Source organism: Sapajus apella, unplaced genomic scaffold, assembly GCF_009761245.1.
Source record: "Sapajus apella isolate SASKATOON/1434 unplaced genomic scaffold, GSC_monkey_1.0 scaffold8, whole genome shotgun sequence".
Lineage (NCBI taxonomy): Eukaryota > Metazoa > Chordata > Mammalia > Primates > Cebidae > Sapajus > Sapajus apella.
The window spans coordinates 38,587,738-38,613,614 of NW_022436948.1; the positions used below are offsets into that span (position 1 = coordinate 38,587,738).

The window sequence follows — 25,877 nt, forward strand, 5'->3', positions numbered from 1 at the left end:
TTTCAAAGTTCTCTGTGCTGCTCTTCATATTTTCAGCTGATTTTTAGGAAAAGGAAAGAGGATTTGTGCATTAAACACTAAACTATTCTTTCTGGGTTTATTTTCTCTGTATTGGAAGCTACTGTTAACTTCTAGCAACTTAACTAATTAGGGGTTAGAGATTCAATGTTACAGTTCAAGTATATATTCAGTAACCTCTCCTAAGTATGCCATATTAAAATAAATCATAAACCTTTCAGAATATCTGGTGCCATGCTAGTTGACTCAATACTTGTTAAAGACTCCTAGGTACTGCAAAATTATTAGAAGGCGTTACCAGCTAACAAGGGTAAGAATTGCAAGACTCTAAACTGTGCATTAACATCATTTGTGAGAACAAGAGAAGCAAAATAACAATAATAATAACAATTGGCTTCTTTTGTTTGTTTCTAAAGATTGCTCTCATTTCCTATCATTAAGTCTTCCTAAAAGAAAAAAAAATTGAAACGCATTTAACATGCATTTACACATTCATCGTTAACATTTTGTTAATCTTATATGGTGATATATGTGTTTATTTCTGTATGTGTTGTGCTGTTTACTTCTTTGACAAAGCATGTTAGTTTTTGTTTTACCTACATGTACTTTGCTACTGCATGTCAAACTTTTTAAATGACTCAGTGAACAAATGAATTCTTGTCATTTTACATTTTACTCTAAATATTGCAAACAACCTGCTTATTCTCAAACATTGCTCCAAGTCTTTGCTTTGTGTTGGAGTATGAAAAAGAGGTGAAAAAAAATGACAAGACTTGTGTGACACCGTCAGTTTTGTACCTGATATTTTGTTAAAACTTGTTAAAGTTAAACCTCAATAAGTTATATGCGTTTATAATTTGAATTATTTGTGTTTCTCTTTTGTTTGCATGATATGATTTTGTTTTATATTTTGTTTTTTTCCACTCACCAGATGTTCCCAACACTTTGCTTCCCACTACTATCATCCCCTCACTTACCACTGCAACAGTCACAACCTCTGTAGCCATAACAACCAGCCCAACCACATCTGCAACAACCAGCAGCGTCAGAGGTATGGTACGCTTCTTTGTTATAGCCTGGAAAGCACATTAACTGGAGCTTTGTAGAAGTTTTTCGAAAGGGTAAAAACATTGATATACAATTTTTCTTGATTATGAGAAGTAATTAAGTCACCCAAATTACTATCAATTAGAGTTATTGGAATAAAATATGAGAAAATTTTATTTTTTCAGTGTTGCTTAAGACTATTATCAAAATATTCCAGAATATAGATTTAAAATATATGGGGCTTTAAAATTTTGGGCAAATTTTAAATGTTAGCATGGGACACAGTTTTTGCATGTAAACAAAGAAATAAGGTGGTCAAGGGTACAGAGGTAGCTTTTGCTTTTCAAAATTCTAGTTTAATATTAATAACTTGCTACTCCTCTGCAACTTTATTAAAATACCTATAGTGTTTTAAATGTTCTAAAATTTGCATAGTCCGTGTATAAATTATTCTCCACATGGAACATGCAAGTAAATATTCAAAATATATGTTATCCTGAAGTGATCTGCTGATTGAATCTACTTATTCTACTAATAGAATGTTCTAGAAGGACATGTCTGTTGTCCCAGATGGCTCTGTGAATAATTTCTGGTATTGTTATACAAATAAGCTTTTGTTTCAAAGAAAGCAACCTCAAAAAGGTAGGAGTATCCAAAGGCAGAAGAAATAATTATGTTATGGTTGAGATATATAAAAAGTATTACTAAGTAGTCATTAAGTAGTTAGCAGTTGATGAGGAAATTTAAAAAAATTGAAGGCACTATAGAAAAACATGTTTTAAATTTAATTTCCACATAAGCAGTGCTCAGAGATAATTTGTCGTATTTAAGTCTGTCTTTTTCTTACTTCTTATGTGTGTTTCATGTTACATTGGCTATACTAATATCTATTAAGTTTAACAATTTAACTTGAAATTCATGAGGACTTTATATCAGTATATTTAATTCAATTGTGTGAAGGTTATGTTTAGCACTATTGTTCATAATTTTTAGAGGTCATTCAATTAGTCTGTTTTTCTTGGAATTTAGTTAATTATTGATATTAAATTGATTTGCTAGCTTTGATTTCACAGATACAATAGTCTTTGTTTCAGAAAAAAATATTCTAATGTCTTATAATTTTCCATTGTTTAATAACAACGATGTCAGCTATATTATACATTGTACAAGATTGATGATTAAACAAGTTTGATGGTAGCAACAATAAGAATTTCTCAGAAACACCCAGGTTTATTTTTGTATGACTGAATTGTATTTAAGCTAAATCTGAAGTGAGAAGCGTTTGGAGGTCTTTCTTGTAAAAATGTATATAAAAATAAGAGAAGAGATAATGAAAATGAAGAAAAAGTTAGAAGTGCTTTATAATATTATGTACAATGAAAGCTATCTAAAGTTCTACTTTGTTTTGTGTTACTCTCTAAGGATTTTTACAAACAGCAGTTTAAATAAAATGTAATCATTGCACACTGACACAATATCTGTGATACTATTAAGTTCTGACTGTATAAACAAATCACTTCAATAGGAAAGGAGGGAAGTATGTTGACTTTTTTTAAAAGGTCCATTTGTAACACAAAAATCAAATTTTCAATTATGCCTTCTTTTTCAACAAATATTTATTGAATACGTGTTTCATGTATGGCACTATGCCAGGACCTAAAATTACGACAACTACTTGTATCTAAAATCACTAGCAATCAAATGTGTACATTTCCCCCCACCCCCAATAAATAGTTTTTGTGCTTAATGTTTATTGTAAAGTATTAATGTTCTTTGTGGTAAAATATTACAGATGATCTTTTGGTCTTTTGAAAAATTATATATATTTAGTATTCTGCTCCAAAGGACTAAATATCTATCTATCTATACACACACACATTAACACACACAATTATAGACAAAAATAAGAGATTATTTTATTTCAAAGTGAAGCTAACAACATTCTTTTATATTGGTTCACATGAATCTTAAGTGGAATTTGGTCTATTCCATTTTTTTTTCCCTTTCGACTTTTATTTTAGGTTCAGGAATACATGTGCAAGTTGGTTACATTGGTTAATTGCACATTCCTGGGGTTTGGTATACCAATTATTTTGTCTCCCAAGTAGTGAGCATAGTAAGTGATAGGTACTTTTTTTTTATCCTCACCCCCTCTAACCTTCCATTCTCAACTAAGCACCAGTATCTATTGTTCCCCTCCTTGTGTCCATGTGTAGTCAATATTTAGCTCTCACTTATAAGTGAGGATATCCAATACTTGGTTTTCTGTTCCTGCATTAATTTTCTTAGAATAATGACCTCGAGCTGCATCTGTGTTGAAGCAAAGGACATGATCTCATTCTTTTTTATGGCTGCATAGTATTTTTAATATATATGTACCACTTTTTTTTCATCCAGTCCACCATTGACGGACATCTAGGTTGATTCCTTGTCTTTGCTGTTGTGAATAGTACTGCATTGCATGTATGTGTGCATGTGTCTTTACGGTAGAATAATCTATATTCTTTTAGATATATACTCAGTAATGGGAATGCTGGGGCAAACAGTAGCTCTGTTTTAACTTCTTTGATAAATCTCCAGGCTGCTTTCCACAGTGGCTGAACTAATTTATATTTCCACCAGGAGTATGCAAGCATTGCATTTCTCTGCAACCTTGCCAGCATCTGTTATTTTTAACTTTTTAATAAAAAACAGTCATGCTGACTGGTTTGAGAAGGTATTTCATTGTGGTTTTGATTTGCATTTCTCTAATGATTATTGATGTTGAACATTTTCTCATGTGCTTGTTAGCCACATGTGTGTCTGCTTTGGAGAATTATCTGTTAATGACTTTTGCCACTAAACTAAAATCAATGGTTTTCTCTTTCTGGTAAATTCACTTTTTTTTTTCCAGGTTTCCTAAAATGTTTTTGTAAGCTTTATACTATGTATACTTACAGTGCTCAAATAATTCATTTTTCCTTTAAAAACACAACCAACCTCAAAGAAGATACACATGCCCACACATACAAAAAGATGTGAACATAAACCAATCCCTATTGTTAAACTTAAAGGTTGAAAGATAACATGTAAAAAAAAAATCACACAAAAAAATATGTTTAAGAAAAGTTTTTTTGTAAGCTGGGAAGTTCATATTATCTATTTTATAAGAAAAGAAAAGTAGCAATGAATTTGAATGTTAGCCTCATGCCCATTTTTCTTTCTATTCTCATCAAACATCTGAGGACTGCAGAAGTCATAAGACTCACCTGCATTATTAATATTCTAGCTCGCATTTGAAAGTGTGGAGGATTCATTCAGTACATAAACAATGTTATCAATTTTACACTTTATTCTTTCAAATTATGTCATGTTGTTTCTTTGTGAGTTGCCTGTTAAATTAAAGCTTTTACATGCAGTTATATTTGAAAAGAATTCATTTTTTTAAGTTTGTGAAAGATAGTTCAATATCATGATTTAAAAGAATTCATAATAAGAATACATTGCCTAAGAATAGCTAAGAACTAAAGAGATATAATATTTTCAGCTTGCAGCATTTATTTTTGGCTTACTTATTTCATTCCTTTATCTTATTTGATAATTTGAAATCAACTAAATGTATTTGATTTTATTAGGTTTAAATAGTATTTCTTCAAATTTTATTAACTATAAAATTTATCTCCATATATTTTATAAATGATCACAAATAAATCACTGTTAATATCTCCATTTACACTTTTACAACTCCTGTTATTGCTGAATTTTTCATCCTATGATAAACCAATTTAAAATAAATTTAAAGAATCACAGCTGTATCTATATTAAAAATCAAAATGAAATGGAATGAAAGAAACTACACTGGAATTGCTCAATGTCATAACCTTGAGAATTTGCACAACTCTTCAGTTCGTGTTTAAAATGTATCCCTATTTGGAGGAAAAAGAACTTCAACCATATGGGATAAAAACAGGCTATTAATATATTATTATAAATAAGGGTGTTAAAACACAGAAAAGTGAACCAACTTAAGCAGCCATGAGAAAGACAAAGAATAATTGAGCCCTGGATACCTCTTTGGATATGAGTTTAGTTCTTTTGTTTACAATATCTTTGATCTTGGAAAGTGCACCAAACTGAGTATCAGTGTTTTCATCAGAAAAACAAGAAGCACAGATTTTACTTGAGAATTACATAATATCTAGAGTTACGAAAACATGAGCAATACTCAATAAATGACAGAATTATTGTTCAGCCCCTTTTGGTGAAATAAACCTGTTTACCTGTAGTTGTATCATCCGATTAATGAAAATGTAGATTTTCCCCTATAATTACAGTTTAAATCCTGGAAACACCAAATTACTTTTTCAATTTAATTCTATTTTTATTGATTGTATGATAAAAACCTTAGATGAAAAATATACTAGAACATATGGTACCATGTCTATCTATCTATCTATCTATCTATCTATCTATCTATCGTCTATCTATCATCTATCAGTCATCGATCTACCATCTGTCTCTCCTTTGCAATATAACAGTTTATGTACTTTTCATTTCATGAAGTTTAAAGTATTCTTGATTTATATAATTTTAATTATTTCAGCTTTTGGAAATTGCATAAATTTTTTACACTGCCCATGTATAAATGAGACATACATAATATATAATATATTATAATATTGTATATAATGCTCTGTCTATTATATAATATATGCTTTATATTATATTATAATAATAGATACAATTATTCATATTATATATGATATATGTGTACACATATGTACACATATATAAATGTTACTCTTTTAGATAATTGTGATTTTTTTATGAATTTAGTACAATCATTTAATAAATAATTTCAAATGACTTGATATAATTTCTAGCATGAATATAAGCATTATTTTAGCATGACATGTTTAATTTAATACCATTTTTATATATATCATATAATTTTAATTTCATATAAACTATGTTGTAATCTAGTAATCTTTAGTAGCATCCTCATTTTACTGATAATGGTGTTAACTTACTGCAAATTCAGGAGACATATATAAAACATAGTTATATATTTAAGTGGTTTATGTATCTTATTTTTTGAATAAGAATTCATAACTGAACTTTTATACTTAGGACAGAAAACTCTCTAAGCTATTAATTGATATTTGTTTTACCTATGCAGAACAGTAAATGCCCTAAATTCAGAAATGAGCTGATAGATATGGAAAGATGATGTAAACCAATATGCACTGTCCTATTACTAAGAGTGGATTCAAATACATCGTACATTTCAATATATCAGATAAGGAAAAAAATCCTAAAAATGGTGATGAAAGTGTTTATACAATTCATGTAAAACTTCAAATGAATTATTGGTTCAAATATAGATTTGGTTTGACATCTGTCTTTGAAATGATAAAATTACAATTTTTTACTAGCAAAAACTGTATTATTTGTGCGGTAATCTCAACAAATGTATTAATTGTAATGAGAGTCATTGCAAGGGAATCTTAGTTCAACATGTAATGGCACAAAGGAAAAAGGATTTTTTTAAATTTAAGAAATCAAACTGTCAAAATATCTAGAACCAGAGTTATATTGACAAAACTCACAATATTTTAATATGTATACGCAATTCTTCACAATTTAATTGTGCATTAGTTGCCTTGGTCTGTTTGGGGTGCTACAATAAAATAGAACTGAGTGGCTTAAACATAACAAACATTAACTTCTCACATTTCTGGAGGCTGGAAAAGCCAAGATCAAGTTACAGGTATATTGGGTCTCCGGTAAGGATAGACTCCTTATAGATGACAACTTCCACCTGTCTTTCCATGTGTCCTCACATTGTGCAAGGTGCAGAGCAGCTCTCTGTAGTCTCTTTTATACAGGTACATATCACATTCATGAGGGCTCCACCTTATGATTTAATCACTTCCCCAGGCCCCACCTGTTAATATCATTATCTTGAGGGTAGAATTTAATATGTGAATTTAATATGTGAATTTTGAGGAGGACAGAAAAGCAGACCATAGCACTACTGTTGTGATATACTTTTAAAAAGGTAACATTAACTAAAATACTTAAAATCATTCTTGAAGAATAGAAAGACTTTTAGCATACACCTGGAGTGAATATAATTCCAGTCTAGAAATTATAGACACACAATTTTTAGCCCATATAATGCCATTGTGCTTTTAAATCATGTGCATCAAAAAACTTAATTCTTCAAATGTAGATGAATTTAGGGATCTGCTTGTATCACTATAATTCTAAAACATTGCTTTCTGAAAAATCTTAGTAAATAACTACTTTTCCCCTCTAAAGACATTTGAAGCAATCTTAGTGACTTGTTAAAAAAATCATATACACAAAGTTGAGCTGTACACATTGAAAATAAAAGAAAGTTAAGTGTTTACTTTGGGACATTATTGAAAGGTTGAGATGAATTTTCAAATTCTACTCATATTTAATGTGGACATTTTAAATGAAATACAGTTGCTTAAGATGTGTATTATGAAAGTGTTTTATTTGTATTCAGATTTTCTTACCTCAATTGTTTCATTTTTCTGATTTCAAAATAAAATAAGCTAGAGTAAAGTAAACACCACATAACATACATGCACTTCAAACTACTGTCTGAAGCACTTATTTAATTAAATCAGGTTAAGAATCAATAATGTTCTGACCTGCACTTCTATTCTCTAACTCCTTTATATCAAAAGAAAATCAAGTCTGTCTTTATTTAATTTGTATTTGGTTTCATTAATGTCCCCTGTCTTTTCCTTCTTGGTTTAAATACTTTAAAAAACAGAATACAAAGAGATGAAGAAACACCAGAATAAAAGAAAAAGCATTCCAGCACTGAGAAAAAATGAATGAAATAAAATCATTATAGCTCTGAGTTAGTCACTATAAACGTACTCAAGTAGAGCATTTAGAATAGTAGAATATATTAGCTTGACACAGTTGAATCCCAAAATGTGCAAATCAAGAAGTTGTTTATGAGCTTTTATTATGAGTGCTTAGCTATTAAAAGTCTTTTTGGCTTTATTGGTGGTAATAAAACACAATTTGCACAATGTTGTGAGCTTTTAAAAATTAAGTGTCAATATGTTGGGTTTTTTTCCTTGACAAAAATTAAGTAATTATTCAATATCCAGATGGTCCATGTAGAGAAACCTGCTTATCTGCAAAAAGACTGATTTCTATGTTTAGGGTGCAAACATAGTTTAATTTTCACCAGACTTTTAAAAAACAATAATGATTATAGTTAGTTGACTAAGTTTTAAAATTAAATGTCTGAAACAGTTCATTATGAAAACAAGGTAAAATGCTTATTTGGAAGGAACAAGCAACATATATGTTCTATAGGTGGAGGTACGTTCAGCCTTACTGCAAGCATCACATTGTAAATGCTTCTGGAGTGACTGCAGGCTGGATGTGGGTAAGAATGCTGGCTTTGGAGTCCAGGATTTTTAGTTAGCCATGAACGTAAACATTTGAATAATTACAATGTGTCAAGTGATGTTATTTGAGGTTAGCATAGAATGCTAAAGTTTTTTCTTTTTATTCTAATAGATCTTATTTGGTACAGAAATGCATATCATTGGCTATGTATAACCATTTCCAAAACTAAATTGAGCATTTTCATCTGACTTGAATGAAGTTGAACTCTGACACAGTTTGAAAATCTTTAAATATTAACGGACTTATTTGCTGCATTTGGGAAATATTTGAGAAAATCCTGTATTTGCATTTTCTTTCCACTATAGCCTATTAAGGGAAGCAGAACATGTGTGCTCTCTTCTGTTTTCTAAGGGCACTCTCGTGGCTTGCATAATTTAAAACATCAAACTTTTTTTTTTTTTTTTTTTTTTGAGATGGAGTTTCTCTCTTGTTACCCAGGCTGGAGTGCAATGGCGCGATCTCGGCTCACTGCAACCTCCGCCTCCTGGGTTCAGGCAATTTCTCCTGCCTCAGCCTCCTGAGTAGCTGGGATTACAGGCACACGCCACCATGCCCAGCTGAATTTTTGTATTTTTAGTAGAGACGGGGTTTCACCGTGTTGACCAGGATGGTCTCGATCTCTTGACCTCATGATCCACCCGCCTCGGCCTCCCAAAGTGCTGGGATTACAGGCGTGAGCCACCACGCCCGGCCTCATCAAACATTTTTTAAAGTTTCATTTTAAGCTTATTTATTCCTTTGGCTTCCATCAATTCAAACAGAAATTTTCATTCTGTTAGTTTTCATTTCTTTTAAATAAACAGGTCTACTAATAACTGTTCTCACTGCTCTACATTTAGAAGTGTCTTAATTTATTTTATAGTAATAACCCTAGATTTAATATCATCTAACAGTATATGTGTTTTTTCTGGAAAACAATCTCTAAGAAAGAAAAAAATATTTCCCAGTATACGCCATTTAAAAAAATCATTTTTATGTAATATACATGTTCATATACATGTTCATGTAAAAATAAAATTGTTACGAAAAGCATGTTTTCTATGAAATATCGAGACTAAAGTGAGTTACATATTATTGTAAAATTAATACGTTATATATTTTAAAAGCATGTTCTAAATATATAAAAAACATATTTCTAGAACATCTCTAAATTGTTTTAAAATCATTAACAAACTAGTTGTATCTTTCTTACTAACCAGTGAATTGAATTTATGAGATGTGCCTTTGAAGCTGAAAAGATTGCTGGCACTGCCCTTGCTTCTTTGACACTCCGCGTGAAACGCAGTTAATAACCTCCTGTGTAAGCTTGGTGAAACATCGAATTGATACTAATTATACCAACTTTGGGATAGAAGGTGACCTTGACTTCCGCGGGAACTTTCTGCCAGGACAATAAATAAGAGCAAGTGCCACAAAGCGTGACTTCTGAGAAGGGTCTAATACAATCTATTAACTTTGGGGAGTTCGTGGAATTGCAATAAGTGCTCAGATAATTGTAATATTTTAAAACATATCTTGCTTCGGTAATACATTAGTTTCTTATTTCTCTAGACTTCAAATAATCTCCCATTAGTTTTCTATACTCATTTAAATTAAGCTATGGCCAGAAAATTAAAAGCTACTTGATGGAAAGTGTGTATAAGGTGATTACAAGGCAAGGAGACAGATTTTTCTGAATGTCTTCTGAAGTATGTACATAAAATTTATACAGTTTTAGTATCAGAACTGCTTATAGTGAAGCTATGACAATACTCTTTCTTAAATAAAGAAATGTCTCTATTAAATGAGAAAAATGACTAAGAAAAAGCAGTTGCCCCAGTGAGTCCACAGGTTTAAACTATTGAAAGAAACCTGTCAAAATTAATAATGTATACCTGTTTCACACTTAAAATTTTGATTTTAACAACATTAAAAAAAAAGGCCAATAAAGATACTATAAATGCCAACAGGTAAGAACAGAAATTAAACTGTCTTCACCAATATTGTTTAAATAATTACATTCCTGATCAGAGAATTCTGTTCTAATTGTTCAGTTATAATAAATAAAAATACCTAGTTTAAGCTCACATTTTTTTATCTTAGAAAAAAGAAATAGACTCAAATATGCCCAGAGCTGTTTTATTACTGACTAGTAAGCAAAGAAGGCTGAACAATGACTATTTATACAGAGAAAATAGAAAGCAGCTATGAACTAACTTGAGATTACATTAAAGTCATGAGAAGCATGTATTTTCAAAAACATTTAAACCAATTAGATATTTAAAACCAGGTTCTATAATAAAGAAGAACAATGACATTCTAGGGTAATCTGGTTTAAACTGGGTTAAATACAACGATCTTTGTCCAATATTTTTTTCTCTTGAAGTCATGTTTAAAAAATATTAATTATAAGCCCCATTCCTGCATGGATAGTGTGTGACTCTGGATATCAACAGGAAACTAATAGCCATCTCAAAGGGGTGGAGCCAAAGAGTGTAAAATAAGGAGAGTTTTTAACAGAAGTCAGGGCAGAGTTTTTGGAAGCTAATAAAGTATGAAGAAGCACAAGAGTACTGTTTCTACAGTAAGATGCTATTATCAGCACTAGACCAGAAGAGCCTAAGGAAGTAAACGAAGTTATCCTAACCAAAGAATAACTGATGCCAAAAAGGGAACTACTTAAAAAGAGCAGTGTCAAGCAAGGACATAGCCAGTATCAGAACCTCAACAAAATGAGTACACTGCGGGACAGGGGACCAAATATCAGACCACTTTTTTCTCTTGCTTTCCAATGGATGTTCTGTTAATTGAATCCATCTGAAAATCAAGGTCAATGCAGAGAAGTCAGCCTTCTAGAGAACAGAGCAGGACAAAACTGGACAAAGAATGGATTTGGAGATCAAATGGAGAAGGAGGAGCAGAGACACCTGTGCTTCAAATATGACATCTAACTTCTTTACTCAGAGAAGTTACAAGTGAGGTTATATTTTAGCTTTGAATTTATCTCATAGGCATACATATTACAAGTTAGTAATGGAAAACTAGTAATGGTGCCAGAAATGGTGGTAAATGGGAACACTTATAAATTCACTTTAATACAGGTGATCCCCAACTTACGATGGTTTCATTTAGGATTTTTTGCCTTCATGGTGCAAAAGTGATACACAGTCAGTAGAGTCCATACTTTGAGCACCAATAGAACCATTCTATTTTTCACTTTCAGTCAGTATTTAATACATTACATGAGTATTCAGCACTTTCTTACAAGATAAGCTTGGGGTTAGATGATTTTTGCCTAACTGTAGGCTAATGGAAGTGTTCTGAACATGTGTCAGGCAGGCTAGGCTAAGCTGTAATGTTCAGTAGGTTAGGTGTATTAAATATATTTTTTGAATTATATTTTAAAATTACAGTGGGATTATCTGGACATAATGCCACCGCAAATTAAGGTGCATTTGTATACAATTGCCTTTTGCAGACTACATTGGGAAAAGACAACTCTGGAGGGTAGAGGACCCATTATGGAACTTGATAAGGCTGCTTTGTTAGTAGATACTAATCCTATAATTTCTAAAATTAAATATGTTGCATTTAACTTGCTTAAAACAATGTCTGGTTTACAATAAATAATAGGAGTTAGCTTTTATAATAATTGTTCACAATTTTCTTAAAATTACCCATCCAAACAATGGAGGATAAAAATAACTTTGTTCTTTTGTGAATATCAATGAGATTATCTGGCAACTGCTAGGCTGAAATCTATTGCAGACAGATCAACCTTTAAAGTCACGGGAGGCTTCTTAAAAAACTAAAGCTTATGAATATCTCTCTTGATTTCAAGTGAGTAGTTAAGTGTGGCACAATATGGCACTCCCCAAAAATGCCATTTTGCCATAAGAATTATTTTGAACTAAAGGCACTTGAAAACCTGCAGGTACAAAAAAGACACTGTGATTTTCCCCCTTTCTCCCTGTAACAGGATAAAAGAAACAATCTATCACCAGAGATGGGAGATAAACCCTGGTGGGAAAGATGCCAGCCCCTGTAGCAGGATAAAAGAAACATTGTCACAGTGACTGGGAGTTCAGGTTAAGAAAAATCTGTATAAACATACCTTGTTAAAATAACTTATATTTCTTATACCCCTGCCACAACATTTTAATTGTTTTTTCATTATTGGGAACCTTTATTCAACTTTCTGTATAATCATTTGGGTTTCACCACTTCTTGGGCTCCTCATTTTCCATGAGGACTTCCATATACATGCAAAATAAAATATTTATTCTTGTCTTCTGTTTAATTTGTTTTATGTCAACTTTATTCTCAGGCCCAATTGAAAACTAAGAAGGCAGAGGTAAATTTTGCCTCTTATAATGGTAGGATAAATCAGCTTCATTGTAATTCTTAATTATTCAATTTAATCAAATCAGTTATCAAACAAATCAAAAACAATTTTTTAAGCTGAAGTAAGACAGTTAAGTAATCTAATTTGCCAAACAGTCATACAGCCATTACAATAATAAGTTAAGAGAATGGCCTTCAGTATCACAAACAATCTAGTTTAGACCCCAAGTGTATGATATGCAAGTTATAGTTTAAGATTTGATTTCTCCAACTCTAAAATTATTACAAGCATCAAAGTAAGGACTCAAATTTTCAGTCATTATCATAATATGGCTGATATTGTAAATATGAGAGGCTATTACTATAAAAATTTATTAAGGATATCATTTTAGCTTAAATAATATGGGCTTGTTAATATCAATTGATAGTATTTTCATGTTAAAATATATTTCATTATCATTTGCTATCAATGGTTTGTAAAACTTAATATTTTTCTTTGATATATTGACCTATGAAGCCACTTACTCAACTTAAAACAATTGTTACTAAATCCAATTGATTAAAATACACTAAAACTTTTCAGTAAATTAAATAACTATGAAATGTTTGGGATAGTATCTAACATATTCAAGATTAGGCAGAAAAGTAACATTAGTTAAATCTCAAAAAGTTTTAGCTCCTTACTGAGTACATTGTTCATTTTAAAAAATTGCTCCTCACAGAAAAATTAGCTTTTACAACACTAAAAAATAAAAATAAAAAAAACTCTTCCTTATCCTGAGCTATTGAAATAATCTGTTACATTTTACAAATATTCTCATGGAGATTTTATTTTAAACTTATATATGTATATTGCTTATAAAAAATTGATGTGAAATATTTTTATTTTCCATTCTTTTTATCATTTATGTCATGATCATCTTAATATGGTCAGTAATTGTAATTCTACTTTTCTTAATTTTTTAGTAAGTTTTAATAACCTTCCTCTGAATATGAAATTATTAATATATGGAGTCATTTTATTTTCCTAAATTCATAAGGATTATAATTTTACAATTTTTTTTGCATTTGTTAGGTGTAAAACTTTAGTGAAACATTAAAACACAGATAAGTTTAAGTTTCCATGTGTGTATTTAAAGTACAGCCATACTTTGGAGATATCATGTGTTCAGTTCCAGATCACTGAAATAAAGCAAATGTTACAATATCATGAGTCATGCACATTTTTTATTCCTAGTGCATCTAAAAGTTAACTATCCTGTACTTTAGTGTGCAAAAGCATCATATCTATAAAAGCAACGCACATACCTTAATTTAAAGATGTTTTATTATTACAAATTCTAATGATCATCTGAGACTTCAGCAAATTATAATCTCTTTGCTGGTGGAGCATCTTGCTTTGATGTTGATGGCTGCTGACTGATCAGTGGGTGATTGCTGAAGGTTAGAGTGTAATTATGGCAATTTCTTCAAATAAAACAACAAGAAAGTTTGCCACATTGATTGATCATTCTTTCCCTGAATACTTGTGTGCAGTTTCTGTTTGATGAAATTTTATTCACAGAACTTCATTCAAAATTAAAGTCAATCTCCTGTTACCCTTCCACTTCTTGCTTTATCAGGTAAATTTATGTAATATTCTAATCCATTGTGATTATTTCAGCAATCTTCACAGGGCCAGGTACAGTGGCTCATGCCTATAATCCCAGGACTTCCAGAGGCCAAGGTGTGAGGAGTGCTTGAGACCAGGAGTTCAAGACCACCCTGGGCGACATAGCGAGACCTTGATTCTGCCAAAAATCCAACACAAACAAAAAAAATAAAAAGAAAAGAAAAACATTGGTCACTGCATCTTCACCAGGAGTAGATTTCATCTTAAGAAATCATTTTCTTTGCTCCCCCATAAGAAGCAACTACCCATCTATTAAGTTTGATGATGAGATTACAGTGATTCACTCACATTTTCAGACTCTACTTAATCTGCACTCACTTCCTCCAGTGAAGCCTTGAATGTCTCAAAGTCATCTTGAAAGATTGGAATAAGCTTCTTCCAAACTCCTGCAGGTGTTGGTACTTTGACTTCCTCCCAGGAATCACAAATGTTCATAGTGACATCCAGAATGGTGAATTCTTTCAAGAAGGTTTTTAATTTCTTTTGCCCAGATTCCTCAAAAGAATCACTATCTTGTAACAAAACTTAAAAGTCAAAATTATTCCTTGATCCCTGGGCTACAGAATGGATGTTGTGTTATCAGTCATGAAAACATTAATCACCTTAGACATCACCTTTAGAGCTCTTGGGTAACTAGATGCATTGTCAATGAGCAGTGACATCTTGAATTTTTTTTTTTTCTTTTTCTTAGCAGTAGGTCTCAGTCTCAACAATGGGCTTAAAATATTCAATAAAACATGCTATAAATAGATGTTCTAACACCCAGGCTTCGTAATTTCATTTACGGAGCACAGATTAAATATAGCATATTTAGTAAAGGTCTCAGGATTTTCCGAATGGTAAATAAACATTGGCTTCAAATTAAAATCATCAGCTGCATCAGCCCCTAACAAGTGAGTCAATCTGTTCTCAGAAGCTTTGAAGTCAGGCATTGACTTTTATTCTCTACCTGTGAAAGTTTTTAATGGCATCTTCTTCCAATAGAGGACTGCTTCATCTACATTTAAATGCTGTTGTTTAGTGCAGCCACTTCATTAGTGATCTTAGGTAGCTCTTCTGGATAACATGTGGTAGCTTCTCCGTCAGCACTTGTTGCTTCACCTTGCACTTTTATGTTCTGAGGAGGACCTCTTTCCTTAAACCTTATGAACCAACCTCCACTAGCTTCAAACTTTTTTTCTGCAGCTCTTTCAACCTCTCACAACCTTCACAGAGTTGAAGAGAGTAGGGCCTTGGTCAGGATTAGGCTTTGGTTTAAGAGAATGTTGTGGCTGATTTGGTCTTCCATCAAGACCACTTACACTTTCTCTCTATCAGCAATAAGCCTGCTTTGCTCTCTTATGATTTACATATCCAGTGGAGTAGCACTTTTCATTCCCTTCAAGAAGTTTTTGTTTGCATTCACAACTTGACTAACTGTTTGGCACAAGAGGTGTCGTTTTCAGCCTGTCTTGGCTTTCGGCGTGCCTTCCTCGCTATGCTTCATCATTTCTAGCTTCTGATTCAAACTTGGAAATGTGTGTCACTTCATTTGAACATTTAGAGATCATTGTAGAATTATTAATTGGCCTAATGTCAATGTTTCAGAAAATAGGGAGCCCCGAGGAGAGGGAGAGGTGGGGGAAACAGCTGGTGAGTAAATTAGTCATAACAGACACATTAATCAATTGTGTTTGCCTTCTTATATGAGCATGGTTTGTGGAGTACCAAAACAATTACAACGGAAACATCAAAGGTCATTGATCACATATCACTGTTAACAGATATAGCAATGATGAAAGCTTGAAATATTGTGAAAATCCCCAAAATGTAACACAGATATTAAATGAGCACATGCTGTTGGACAAATGGTGCCAGCAGACTAGGTCAACACAGGGTTGCCACAAATCTTCGATTTGTAAAAAAACCTCATTATCTGCAGAGCACAACAAAATGAAGCACAATAAAATGAGATATGGTTATGGTTACAGAAACAGACAACAGCTGTTATAGTGTTTTAAGATCTAAGACATTTATGAGAGTCCATGAACTTTATGGTAAAATAGTACTTTACCTGCTTACTTAATGGAGTATTTTAACCAAAACTCCACATTTCTGTAACATCTTAATATTTCAGTAATGTATTATTTAATACATGACACAATATACAGATTTTGGAATGTTCTCTTTTTTAAAGTCACATTAGTATTGACTTACAATTAAAGCAAGAGGTCTGCATTAAAATTATGGCAGAAAAACAGTATAAATGATTTTCTACATAATATGAAGTCATTCAGTATAAAACTTTATTCTTAAGTGACACTCAAGATAATATGATGATATATTCATCATATGCTAAGTTTATTTGTCATAATATACCTGAATACCTTTACATTTATTTGAAAATTTTAAAATAGTATAACAGAATGAAAGAAGTAACTTTCAAAGTGACATAACCTACTTTCTCCATTATATTCTAAGTGAGGAAATGGAAAATAAGATATTTACTTATGACCATTTGTTATTTGTTTCTATAAGAAGCTCAAAATAATATTATATTGGGTCATTTTTCTTCCATAATGATTAATAATAGGTATTCTTTTTCAATATAGACAGTCTTCAGTTGATATATTCTAATTTTATATGTTGTTCAAGTTACAAGACTCAGATGGAAGAAAGGAAGACTTCAAAACATAAAATATAGGATTTTGTTCATTAATACTATAAAACAAAACCAGAGGGATCAAAATTTGAGGATTGTTTTTGTTTCAATTTGTTTCTAAGCGATGCCACTAAGAGTCATCGCTTAGTAAAGTCTGAAGGGCCTTGCCAGGTTAGATGCTCCCGTTTCTTCATTTACTGATGATCATGCAGCTGGTTGCAAAACTGGAACTAAAATTCTCAGATACACATAATCCAGTTTACTATACTGTAAATCCTTCTTCATAAAACAGTTAATTTTTAGAAATTCAAATCAAGAAAAACAATACATATAATCTTTTTGTGAAACACTATAAACGTGCAGAGCTCTTACTAATATTCTTTTAAGAATACACAGGTAACACATTTGATCTAGTTAAAACTTCATTGTTCTGAAATATTCTGAGAAACTTTGTGATTCTTCATCAAATTCAGCAAATTTGTTTTATACATTATTTGCCATACATCCCCACTCCAACCTTTATGGAAACTAATTTTTAATCTGATAAGACAGTTATTGAGATTGATTATATTAATGGCTTTTCCTAAACATCTAGTTTTAGTGATTCATTGAGCAAGTCTTAAAACAAGATAAACAATCCCAATTTTGCTGCCTTTGAAAATCCTGTTCTTACACTTCTTCATCATTCTTACCAGTCTAGTAACTTTCTCTTCTATCCCCATTCTAGCCCTGAAAGCCTCATCTTATTATCAGAAGTCCTAAGTGATACATCGTTCAGTGTGGAGCTGTAATTGCTTTGCCTTCCATAAACTACTTCAGTAAAATTTATTCAAGGTCAAAGCTGTCACTTTTCTCTCTCTCTGCAGTTTGGCTCTAAAATGAAACTGTTTTGTTTAAATTATATCTGAAGGTTTAGGTGTCCAAAAACTAAAGGGAAGCACTTGTAAAGTTTAATCTATGAGACACACACAAAAAGCAACACAAACATAATTGCCTGAGCAATGGTCAGATTTAAGCCTACAGAATAAAAGCCCTGCATATTATTTGCATAACTATAACTTAATTTTGTTATTGAAACCAACAACTTTAATACTGTGTCCTTGATTATCTGTTCATAATCTATAAACTGAGTAACATAATTATGGATGTGGGAGATGTTAGGATATTGCAAATCACTACAAATATATGTTTCTCTCATCATTGTCTTATTTTAGAACTTTTCCTTGAAATACCCCTAGCCACAAATCAATGTTTTTTCGATAGTGAAAATGGAAACATTACTATTATAGTACAATGTCAAATAAAAATAATAATTTCTCTTTTTGTAAACAACCTATCTTAAAATTTAGTGAAATGAATTTGTTTATTTATTTATTATACTTTAATTTCTGGGGTACATGTGCAGATCGTGCAGGTTTATTACATGCCATGGTAGAGGTTTGCTGCATCCATCACCCCATCATCTATATTAGGTAATTCTCCTAATGCTATTCCTCCCGAATCCCCCCACCCCCTGCTATTCCTCCACTAATCCCCCAGCCCCCAAGCCCCAGTGTGTGATGTTCCCCTCCCTGTGTCCCTGTGTTCTCATTATTCAACTTCCACTTATAAGTGAGAGCACACAGTGTTTGGTTTTCTGTTCTTGTGTCAGTTTACTGAGAAGGATGGCTTCCAGTTTCATCCATGTCCCTGCAGAGGACATGAACTCATCGTTTTTATAGCTTCATAGTGTTCCATGGTGTATATATGCCACATTTTCTTTATCCAGTCTATCATTGATGGGCATTTGGATTGGTTCCACCCCTCATGCCAGTTAAAATGGCAATCATTAAAAAATCAGGAGACAACAGATGCTGGAGTGGATGTGGAGGAATAAGAAGGCTTTTACACTGTTGGTGGGAGAGTTAATTAATTCAACCATTGTGGAAGGCAGTGTGGTGATTCCTCAAGGATCTAGAAATAGAAATACGATTTGACCCAGCAATCCCATTACTGGGTATATACCCAAAGGATTATAAATCATTCTATTATAAAGTGAAATGAATTTTTGTCCCACTATGTTTGATGAATTTTAGATGTCATTGGTATAATTGTGTAATTGTTTTATAATAGTATAAAATGGAGAAAAGGTGATATTTTCGCATTCACTATATAATTCATTTTCAGTTCTTTGTTTTTCATGCATTTCTAACTTGTTAGAAGATGAGATGAACACACCACCTAGAAATGCAGGCCAACTGTGGAGCATAGTTTTTTATAGGGACAGGACTTTAGAAGAGTCACCAAATTCTATGGTCTAACTCTATTTTGATCAGGAGAAAATTTACTACATCAATAAATTCAGTGAAATAAGGCTCTGAGAAGAACAAATGTATCATTTTTCATCAATTCATTCTGTAATATTTTTGGACTTTCATTTTGCATCGAACATTTTATATGATAAGTAACATGCATGATCCACTGAAAGAGTTTCATTGGGAAAAACCAACTGACTTAGGAGAGGAGGGGGGAGACAGTATTAAAGAGAGAATTTTTAGTAGAGTAATCTCGCCAGACATGGTGTTGGTAAAATTAAAATGTATGGGTAGTGGGGGTCAGGATGGGAGTAGACAAGTATAGATACATAAATTTTGAATGTAATGTGTGTATTTTTTCATTTCTATTTTGAAAAACTGTTTTCATACTGTGATATAACAAATCCATATCTGATATTGTAGTTAATTTTCTAAATTTCAACAGTTTTATGACATTTCTAGTATTTATAATTTTATCCTTTCTGGAAGCCTCAGGAATAATACGGATTTTCTCGTTCCTTAAATGCTATTTTTATGCTCAAGATACATGTCTGCAAACACAAATAGGAATTGAATATGCAAAGGAAAGGGAGAGGACAGCAAAAATATATAAAGAAGGCATTATTTAGTTTGCCTAGAATAAATCATAAAAGAGAATAAGTAGTGAAAAATAAATGTATATTCATCTATGAACTTATTGATTCAGTATTCAATATTACTTTATGGATAGAAATGAGTAAATTATATGAAATATAGTAGTTCACGTTCAAAAGTTTAGAGCTTATTCAGGAAATGATAAGAAATAATTTAATATGATGAAACTTTAGGCTTTTGAAGATCACTCTGATATAGCATGATGAATGGAAGATGGAGATAGGAAGGAATGGCAAGAAGCCATTGGAGACATCTAGATAATTAATAAGAGCTTAAATAAAGGCAGTGGCCAAAGGCAAGGTAAAAAGACAATTTTTCCAAGTTATTTGGAAAAGTAAAATTGACAGATTTTATAACTAATTAAGTAAGAACTTTTAGTTTAAAGAATGGGAGATACCAAAGAGCAGCTGCTGGGAGTTTAGCTTGGGTCTCCGGTGCTTGGTGGAATTTATCAAAACAAGAAACATAAAGGGTAAGGTTTTTATGAAAAAAATAATGTCTTCCATTTAAACATGTAAGGTTTTAAAAAGCCTTGCAATATCCAAGCGAAGATGTCTAATTAACAAGTAGGATAGGATATAGAGTATATTATCCAGGATAGAAATACAGATTTTTTTTTTTAACTGACGTTTCTATAGATGAAAGGGAAGACATAGAGAAGAAATATAACTTTATTAGGATCTGTAAATTAAGAGGAATATTAAAGTGCATACCTTGTTTTTTAAAACAAAACAAAACAAAACATCTAAGGCTCATGTTGAGGATGCAAAAGTGTGGCCAGAGTGGTGAGATGGTAGACAAAAGAAAGAGGTGCCACATGAGCCTACGGAGGGAAATTTTTAGGAATTACAGTAAGACCCATAGTGCCAAATGATTCAGACAGTCCAAGTGTGATAACGTGAAAAATACTTATTTAATTTTGCCAGGCGAGGTGGCTCACACCTATAATCACTTTGGGAGGCCGAGGAGGGTGGATCACTTGAGGTCAGGAGTTTGAGACCAGCCTGGTCAACAAGATGAAACACCCCATCTCTATTAAAACTACCAAAAATTTTCAGGCATGGTGGTGTGAACCTGTAGTCCCAGCTTCTTGGGAGGCTGAGGCATGAGAATCCCTTGAACTCAGGAGCTGAATCTTGCAGTGAACCAGATAGCACCACTGCCCTCCAACCTGGGTGACAGAGTTAGACTCCACTTGAAAAAAAAAAAAAAAAAGAAAAAGAAGGAAAGAGACAGAGAGAGAAAGAGAGAGAGAGAGAAAGAGAGAGTGAGAGAGAGCAAGTTTATTTAATTTTTATACAGGAAGTTTTGATGAATGTAGAAAAATCAGTTTTAATGAAGTGATTAGATAAAAGTCAGACTGCAGGACTTTAAAAGTGAATGAGACATAAAATGTACGGAAAGTCACTGCACTGTATTATTTCAAGAATGTTGCCTGAGAAGAAAAGACATAAAACAGATAGAGGATAACTTAAATTCAGTTAACTCTTTGGAAGGATGGTATACATTAAGCATTTTAAAATGCTATGAGAATGCTAGGGGAAAAAAAGAGATGTTGAATATATTGTTTAAAAAAGAGATAAGGTGACCAGATAAAGCCACAAAGTGTTTAAGATGTCATGGAATCCATTTTTTAAAATTCATGCAGTAGCCTTAAACACATGACATCACTCTGTGTTTAATGAGTCTGAGGAAAAAATACAATTTTAGACACCAGTTTGCCAGAAAATGGGAAAGTATGCCAGAAAAGTATGTTCAGGTAAAGTGGGAAATTAACAGAGCTTTTTCTTGATGACCTCTATAAATTAAGAGATTTTTTTCTAAAATGGATAGAAAATGAGCATGGAGCTTATCTTTAAGAAAGTGGTGAAGATTTGAAATAATGGCAGTCCAAATGAAAAAGAGGGCTTAGTAGGAACTTACCATGTTTCCTGAAAAAGATTTTCTCATTCATTCGTCGAATAATTATCATCTATTTCTATCAGGCATTATTGTAAACTCTGGGGAAAAAAGAAAGAGAAAGATGGATATAGTCAATGTTTTATGGGACGGTGAGAATTTAAGTAATCTGTAAAATAATATGCAGAGTTCGGTGATTTGCTGTATGAGGTCATCATAAAAGACCTTTCTAGGGAAGCGATATTTGCTAGATATGAGAGACTTGTGTAAGATGTGACGTTGGAATATGGAGGGATGGGGATGAAAAGGAGTCTTTCCCAGATAGGAAATAGCAAATGTGAAGTTCCTAAGTGGGAACAAAAAGGAAAAATAATTAAAGCTTAGCCTGCTCAAAAACCCTGAAAGAGCTCCAATGAGGCTAGAATGGAATGCAGATTGTCATGAAAATGATATGAAAGTACGTGGTAGTTGAATTAGATCCTGCAGAACTTTAAATTATTTTAAGAAACTGAGTTTTTATTTTAGGAGTGATTAAGGAAGAGAGAAAGAAGGAGAGATCCTGTTTGGTTTTGAATAAAATAGAAAAATAGAATTTGGCTGCAGAGGAGCAAATATATAAGAAAAAATGTACCAGAGGAGATGGTGGGAGAAAGTTTAGGGAGCTATTGAAATAGTTCTGGTGAGTGATAATAATGGTTTAGGCAACAATGTTATAATTATAGACAGAAAGCTAGAATAATTCACATTAGCATGCAAAATTCTCAGTTTTTGTGATTGTCTGACAAAATGGACTAAAGATCAAGAAGTTATCACAAGCTGCCAGCCAACCAAACTGAATGGTGGGTGTTGCCATTCAGTGAGATAGGAAAAGACGGGTGATAGAATTATGAATTTATTTTGAACCTGTTGAGTTTGTTGTGTATTTGATATCTCCAAGTGAAAATTTAATATTGAATGGAGAATTGGATCTACAGATCTGGAACTCAGATCAAATAGTAGTGCTGGTATTTCATCTGTAAAGGAGAATGGTAGGCTGGCCAAACACAGATTAATTTAAAAAGATGAGCAGAATATGAAAGAAAAGAAGTGTACAGAAAACCAAGAATTCATTGCAAAATAAAGGAATATTAAAATTAAAAATTCTGAAGTAGAAAAGTAGGTGATCCAGAAGGTAGCTGTATAAGTGGTTAGCCAAACTGCTGTGAGGTTAAGAAAGGTTTTCAAATGATCACATCATAGCTACAATTTAATATTAAAGACAAAAATGTGCAAGTCTGGAGCTGTGACTTTGGAAACCATTGCTGTGTAATTGTAGATGTATATATGTCTCTTTTATTTGGATGTTAGAATATCCTAAGATCATTATAGGACTTGGTATGGAGGATAAAATTATGAACCTGATAGCAAAATTGGTCAAGAAAATTGAAGATTTATCAGTGTGCTGGGAACAGATGAGTAGATGACAGCATGAGCTACCAAGGAGAGGATGAATATAAAATATTGATGGAGGTTGGGTTACTAATTCAATCCAGGGCACTTCCTTCATGTTGTCAAAGTACCTGGGATTATTAATTATTAATTATAGGAAAACAGATTCAAAGTAAGAAGATATATAAATAGAAGGGGTATATTTTATCAAGCCTGCATTTGCCTGGTGAGCTGTCTGTACTCTTCCAGATCTTGTACAGTGCAAATGAGGAGTTCTTTGAATCCACAGGATCAGTGTTACTCTTTCTTACAGTTCTGAATTAACATGCAAGGTAATTATTCTTTGAGTTCCTCTTTCATCGTTGCCATTTTGACAGTGCCCTAAACGTTAATACAGTATATTTCCTGAGTACAGATGTCCAATTATTATGCTTTCTCAATTATTATCACAATTCTATTGTGCCATCCTGAGGTGATCTACAAGTCGCCTTGATTCAAGTCCAGTTGTTGTGAAAGGTCTCACTCACCTAGAGATGATCCTTCAGAACTGTGTGATTTTTAGGCTCCCTTCAAGTCTGCACATCAGGCTTACTTGGGAAACTTTCTAAAATTAGGTTCCCTAACTTTAATTTTTATGCTATCCCTAGAGATTCTGATACATAGGTATAACTATAACTCATTTTTATAGCTCTCTGGAATAGAAAGAAAACTATTGGTTCAAAGTCGGTTCATAAATGCGATATTTTTAAATTGCGTTTCAATGCTTTTTTTAAAAAAATTGTTTCTCAGAGTTAAGTTTCTATGAAATTTTATGGAAAACTTGTTCTAACCCATATGTATAACCTATAACAGGCCCTCAAGTTAGCATTTGTAATGGAATTTATCATGTTGTAAAACTATTCAATTTGAGAAAACTGAAAAGTTATTTTAAAACAATAGGCTTAAAGAAATGCTATGTATTATTTTCTATTTATCACTCCTCTCCATCTCAGCCTATTGTGAAAGGGAAATTTTCCTTCCTCTTCAAGGATACTTGTTTAGTTAACAGCCATAGAAAATAGAGATAATACCCTCCTCCTTAGCAGAGACCAGGTTGACTGCTCAGTTTAATAAAGATTACATTTTGCTCCAGGGAAAATGGCAAATGAGCGGAAGGTTTTCTTGCAGTCCATTATAAATATTAGGATTTCTAAATTCCAGGGTTCTTAAGCTGTGAATAAAACTGACTGTGGACCAGCAACCACCTGGCCCACTCCCCATTTTCCCCATGGGACTTGGGGCATAAGGGAAACCAATTCAAACTGATGCTCCTGCTAGTTGCAGTAGAGTAATAAACCCCTTTGTCTCTAATCCAAGACTCCCATGTCTTCTGCCAGCATCTCTGAAACTGTGGAATATCAGCTTAGCTTGCAAGCAGAATAAAATTTGACTATTCAAACTCCTTGACAGATCTATAAATAAAAATTCAGAAAACTTGCCTCATAGAATTTCTGTGACTATGAGGCAAGTTATGTTCACAGGCAAGAACTGCTGTGAACATAATTAGTAATAAATGGAAAGTGTTTGGAATAATCCTGTTATATATGTAATCATCTCAAAACCTTATCTATTATTGGTGCTAGTATTCATACCTGTAGAAATAGATCCACTCTGCATCACTCAAAGATACATGACATACACAATAGTCACACTAAAACTTCATACCTTTAAGAATGTACCCCTGCTTAAAAGTCTTTGTCACACTAAATTACAGGCAAACTTCAATGAATACTAAGATCAAGATAATTAGTGGAAACTGTACCAAAGTGGAGAGCAAAGGTTACTTCAGAAGGGGTGACCCAAAGCATTTCCTGCTGATTATTCCTACTTAGAAAAATTAGGGACCCAGTGTTGCCAAATTACCAGATTTTAAAAGGGAATTCGTAATGTCACAACAGGACTTTTTCAAGGTTAAATATACTTTCATATGTATTTGGAGCCAATGTCTCCAAATAAGTTAAGTCTGGGCCAAATATAGACCATGGTTTCTTTGCTCTATTAAGAAAGATAGGGAGTATCAAAATTATTATATAACTATACTCTTGAGAAAGGAAGATAGTGTTGTGCATAGGGGATTAATGGAGGAGAATGATCTTGTTATAAACAAAATAAAACAATAAAAAAATTCCTTATATCTTTATTTTTAATGGCAAAGCAAAAAAAATTCCAGTTATAACATTTTTATCTCTGTAACACTTGCCTTTGGTCACCACAAACCTCAAAATCTGAGATTTACGAAGTAATGGCATCATTGGAAGGGATTTAGTCCAATCTAATGTTAAAACCCTGAGCTGTTACAGGATAGTAGCTCATGTGAGTTTCAACATGTCACTGTGTCTTCGTCAAAATTTTAAAAGATACCGTGTCACTCTTGTGCAATTACTGTGGTGCCATGGGGTGCCTCAGCTCACAGAGA

General features: G+C 32.5%; 1 protein-coding gene and 1 long non-coding RNA gene across 6 annotated transcripts in view; both read left to right on the forward strand.

Annotated features, from left to right (window-relative positions):
- CADM2 (cell adhesion molecule 2) overlaps positions 1-25,877 on the forward strand; it is a 1,064,920-nt gene that overhangs the window by 988,569 nt on the left and 50,474 nt on the right. For 4 of the 5 annotated variants that reach the window (XM_032276647.1, XM_032276648.1, XM_032276650.1 and 1 more), the window contains one exon: positions 950-1,069. The exons of the other annotated variant lie outside the window; for it this stretch is intronic. In XM_032276647.1, coding sequence (XP_032132538.1) covers positions 950-1,069 — 120 coding nt within the window. The remainder of the gene's footprint in view (positions 1-949; positions 1,070-25,877) is intronic. 5 annotated transcript variants of the gene reach the window in all.
- On the forward strand, positions 15,267-25,512 carry LOC116550610. Its single transcript, XR_004268513.1, has 3 exons — positions 15,267-15,277; positions 19,685-19,688; positions 22,991-25,512. It is a non-coding gene; the product is annotated as an uncharacterized LOC116550610 (long non-coding RNA).